We start from the raw sequence: 4,321 nt of genomic DNA on the forward strand, positions 1-4,321 counted from the left end.
TGAGTAAGAGAGCTGAGCTGCTGGCAGTGCCATGCGTGGCAGGGGACGGTTTGATCCTATAATGGGACCGTTTGATCCTGTACTGGCAGAGTAGGAGCTGTTGGAGCAGCTCTGTTGGGTCAAGCTCTCCCAATGCCTTCCACGTGAGGTGGCCTTAGTTTAAAACGCAGCAGCAGCATTCTGCACCTCTCCTGATCTCAGGCACAACCAGTCCTTGTCCCACACTGTCTGACCCCCCTCGTTGTTTGCAGATCGCTTCGTGGGACTGGGTGCACGTCAGCAGCATCAACAACCTGGCAGATGTGCACGCGCTTTACGTTGGGGGGGAGCCCCTGGAGAAGGAGGCGCGGGAGCTGTTTGTGAAGGGGACCATGGCCGACATCAGGAGTCACTTCCAGGTACATTGGCCACCCCAACATCCTGACGGGCAGCGGGAGCTGGAGATGGGAGCTGCTGGAGTAGTTTCCACTTTGCTGCCCTTTCTTGTGAGGGCTTTGGGTGTGCATGGGGCTGCGATGTCCCCATCCTCCTGCAGTCCTGGTTCCTCGCCCTGTGCTGGCAGAGAGGTGGCTACACTGCCTGCTCTCACCTGCCTCTGTCCCCAGGACCTGATGTCGTACTGTGCCCGTGATGTTCAGGCCACCCACGAGGTGTTCCAGGAGCAGCTGCCGCTCTTCATGGAGAGGTGAGAACTGCTGGTGCTTGGCCAGCAACGGGGAGGATTGTGGCCCCTCTGAGGATGGGATGTGTCTCCTCTTGTCCTTGGGGATGGTGGCAGGAGGTTGGGGGGGCCCTGAGCCGCTCTTCAGCAGGGACTTCACACCCTCAGTCTGTAAGTAAGAAGGAATAAAGAGTAATTTACTGGATCTGGAGGAGGCAAGCAGACTTAATGAGGCAGATCGGTGTGATAGAGCTTTGGGGTTGTTGCATAGGGTTGTTTTTAGGCAGCAATTTATGTGCAGGGCAGGCAGAAGATATAGGGAGCCGTTATTGGTTTAGAGGAAGAGCATAAATGGTTTTGTGAGGCTGCAAAAGTTTAAGTGAAGAAGTGTTTGTGTCCATCATAGTCTGGTGCTTCCAAGGCAAATTCCCTCCAGCAGACATCTAATTCCTCCCTGCTTTGGGCTCTAGGTGCCCGCACCCCGTGACGTTTGCAGGGATGCTGGAGATGGGGGTGTCCTACCTGCCAGTCAACAGGAACTGGAAGAGGTACCTGGACGATGCTCAGGGCACCTACGAGGAGCTGCAGAAGGAGATGAAGAAGTCCTTGATGAACTTGGCCAACGATGCCTGCCAGCTGCTGCATGAGGACAGGTACCCATGGGCTGGGGGTGCAGGTCCTGTCGCCCACAGGACAGAGACCAAACGCCCGGTGGTTCACAGTGGTCTGGGGGCAGGTGCTGGGGACAGGAGCAAAACTGTGATGTGACAGTGGCATGTTGGCAGGTACAAGGATGACCCTTGGCTCTGGGATCTCGAGTGGGACACGCAGACATTTAAGCAGAAAAAGAATCCGGGGAAGAAAAAGAAGAAGGATCAGGATGGGAACAGCAAAGTGTCCCTGGAGGCGGTGGGCGCAGATGGGTCCACGCAGGAGTGGCAGGAAGGTGAGCACAGGGTGTCCCTGGGGACAAGGGATGGTTGAGGGACACCTTCCCTTGGGCACCTTAGACGAAGGGACATGGTTCCTTGATGCTGGCAGGGTGAAAAATTGCCGGCCTGTGTCTCTGTGCTGGGAACTGGTTTGAGGCTCCTGTCCCTGTTGGGGTGGTGTGGAGGACTCTGCTAGCCGGTCCTCCTTGTCCCACCAGACCTTGGTCCTCCAAGTGAGGATGAGGAGCTGAAAACCCCTGCGAGCCAGGTCTGCCTGGAGCGTCTGAAGGAGACAGTCGTGCTGCAACCCAAGAGACTCCAGCACCTGCCAGGCCACCCGGGGTGAGTTGGGGATCCTGGGTGTCCCTAGGGCTTGCTCTGCACCCTCTGACCCATCCCTGCTGCTCCCCAGCTGGTACCGCAAGTTGTGCCCGCGCCTGGATGAGGCAGGGGGGGTGCCGGGACCCAGGGAGGAGGCAGGGTGGGTGCCGGGCCCCAGCCTCATCAGCCTGCAGATGAGGGTGACTCCGAAGCTGATGCGCTTGGCCTGGGATGGGTTCCCCCTCCATTACTCGGAGAAGCACGGCTGGGGCTACCTGGTGCCAGGACGGCAGGACAATTTGCCAGCAGCCCACTCGGAGGTGGAGGGTCCTTCTTGCCCGTACAGGTGAGGGGGATGTAGTGGGATGCTGAGCTGGGGGCTGCCCTGTTGGAAGGGTTTGGGAGCTCCCTGGGACCATGCCCTGGAGCATTGGGCACTGTTGTGGGTGCATGAGCCCTGCCTTCTCCTCTGCCTTCTACCCTGCCAGGGTGATCGAGAGCCTGTACAGGCAGCACTGCCTGGAGAAAGGCAAGGAGCAGCCCCCAGGGCTGGAAGCTGCCATAGAGGATGAGCTGCTGGTGATGGACAACAGTACGATGTGGCAGAAGGGGAAGGAAGGGGTTGGAGGGTCCCTCAGTGGGAGGGAGGTGTGGGGCTGGGCTTTTTCCTGTGTACACGTGAAAGCCAGCTCTGTGTGTGGCTTCAGAGGCTGGATGTAAGAAATTTCCTTTAATAAGTGTAGTATTGATGTTTAATCCAGCTTCCCGCATGGTTTGTCTCTGTCACAGGTAGAGGAGCTGAGCCGGCAGGAGATGGACATGGAGGATAAAATGGACAAAGTAGACCAGAGCCTGGTGCAGGTAAATGGGATTTCCTGTTGGATGGGGGGAGCAGATTGGTCTCTCTTTCCTCCGCTTTCCCCTTCTGTCGTGCCTGGGGTCATTCCTGGCATCAACTCGCATCGCTGGTCGTAGGAGGAGATGGATGAACTGCAGGAGCTGGCGACGGCAAAGAGCCAGCCCTCGTACCACCATGGCAATGGTCCCTACAACGATGTCAACATCCCTGGGTGTTGGTTCTTCAAGCTGCCTCACAAGGCAAGTTGGGTGCTCTTGGGACTTTTTCTGGGGGCTACCTGGCCACCCTGTTTTTCAGTTCCCCTTGTCCCACCTTGCCTGTAGCCCTGGTGCTGCAGTGCTCCTGAGACCCCTGTGACGTTGTCCCTTGGGACTGGGTGGTAGAAATGCATCTGTGTAGCTGGGATGGGAGCATGCGTGGAGCTTTATTGATATTGTAGCAGTGTCACGCTGAGCCCGGGTGTCTCTTTTGCTACTGAAGGATGGGAACGATAACAACGTGGGAAGCCCTTTTGCCAAGGATTTCCTGCCCCAGATGGAGGACGGCACCCTGCGGGCTGCCGTGGGCCGCACCCACGGGACCAGAGCCCTGGAGATAAACAAAATGATCTCGTTTTGGAGGAACGCTCACAAGCGCATCAGGTGAGCAGCTGCCTTCATCTGAATTGCCCCATCCCTGCAAGCTGAGGCTGCACTGTGGCCGAGGGGAAGGTTATGCGGATGCAGGGGGGCTCAGAATCTCACCTGCTGCTACATGTACCCTCAGTTCGCAGATGGTGGTGTGGCTGAAGAAGGGGGAGCTGCCTCGTGTGGTGACCAGGTATGAGGAGGAACAGCCCCAGCCAGAACCGTGGTCCTCTCTGCTCTGCTCCTGGAGAGTTCTTGCAGGATGATGCTCACCCTCAGCTCTGTCTCAGGCACCCGGACTATAACGAGGAGGATGATTGTGGAGCCATCCTGCCGCAGGTGGTGACCGCAGGCACCATCACCCGCCGGGCAGTGGAGCCCACGTGGCTGACGGCCAGCAACGCCCGGGTATGGCTGTGCTTGGGGTCCTTGTGGAGAGCGTTTTGGGGTGCCTTCTGTGTGTTTTGGACTGATGGGAGCAGCCTGGGTTGGAAATGGAAGTCGGGGCTGGATGCTGGGGTTTGAAGTGGCAGGGCTGATGTGTTTTGACTTTGGGAAAGGAGAAAGGCAGCAGGGGCTGGGCGGGGAAGGCTGCTCCTGTGCTGCTGAGGAGGAGAGAGAGGCCCAGGGGTTGTGCTGCATTGGGCGTTGTGTCCCGTAGGCTGATCGGGTGGGCAGCGAGCTGAAAGCCATGGTCCAGGTGCCGCCCGGCTACTCCCTGGTGGGCGCAGACGTGGATTCCCAGGAGCTCTGGATAGCTGCTGTCCTTGGCGAGGCGCACTTCGCCGGCATCCATGGTGAGTGGGGCTACTCCCTGGGGAAATGGGCTTGCTGGGTACTGGGGTGACCCTCCTCCCCCAAACTCATTCCAATTTGACGTCCAACTCCCCTCCTGGCAGGCTGCACAGCTTTCGGCTGGATG

The 4,321-nt window shown here is 58.3% G+C and overlaps 1 protein-coding gene across 1 annotated transcript in view; it reads left to right on the forward strand.

The window, feature by feature from the left end:
* POLG (polymerase (DNA directed), gamma) overlaps positions 1-4,321 on the forward strand; it is a gene marked incomplete at its 5' end in the record, with an annotated part of 8,580 nt that overhangs the window by 823 nt on the left and 3,436 nt on the right. Inside the window, 15 exons of the mRNA XM_009870506.1 lie at positions 1-26; positions 252-398; positions 606-685; positions 1,132-1,314; positions 1,447-1,607; positions 1,812-1,935; positions 2,006-2,260; positions 2,403-2,535; positions 2,704-2,775; positions 2,890-3,012; positions 3,254-3,414; positions 3,539-3,592; positions 3,690-3,807; positions 4,061-4,196; positions 4,299-4,318. The exon at positions 1-26 is cut by the window's left edge and continues 169 nt beyond it. Of these exons, the coding sequence (XP_009868808.1) occupies positions 1-26; positions 252-398; positions 606-685; positions 1,132-1,314; positions 1,447-1,607; positions 1,812-1,935; positions 2,006-2,260; positions 2,403-2,535; positions 2,704-2,775; positions 2,890-3,012; positions 3,254-3,414; positions 3,539-3,592; positions 3,690-3,807; positions 4,061-4,196; positions 4,299-4,318 (1,793 nt within the window). The remainder of the gene's footprint in view (positions 27-251; positions 399-605; positions 686-1,131; positions 1,315-1,446; positions 1,608-1,811; positions 1,936-2,005; positions 2,261-2,402; positions 2,536-2,703; positions 2,776-2,889; positions 3,013-3,253; positions 3,415-3,538; positions 3,593-3,689; positions 3,808-4,060; positions 4,197-4,298; positions 4,319-4,321) is intronic.

Source organism: Apaloderma vittatum, unplaced genomic scaffold (genome assembly GCF_000703405.1).
Source record: "Apaloderma vittatum isolate BGI_N311 unplaced genomic scaffold, ASM70340v1 scaffold21315, whole genome shotgun sequence".
NCBI lineage: Eukaryota > Metazoa > Chordata > Aves > Trogoniformes > Trogonidae > Apaloderma > Apaloderma vittatum.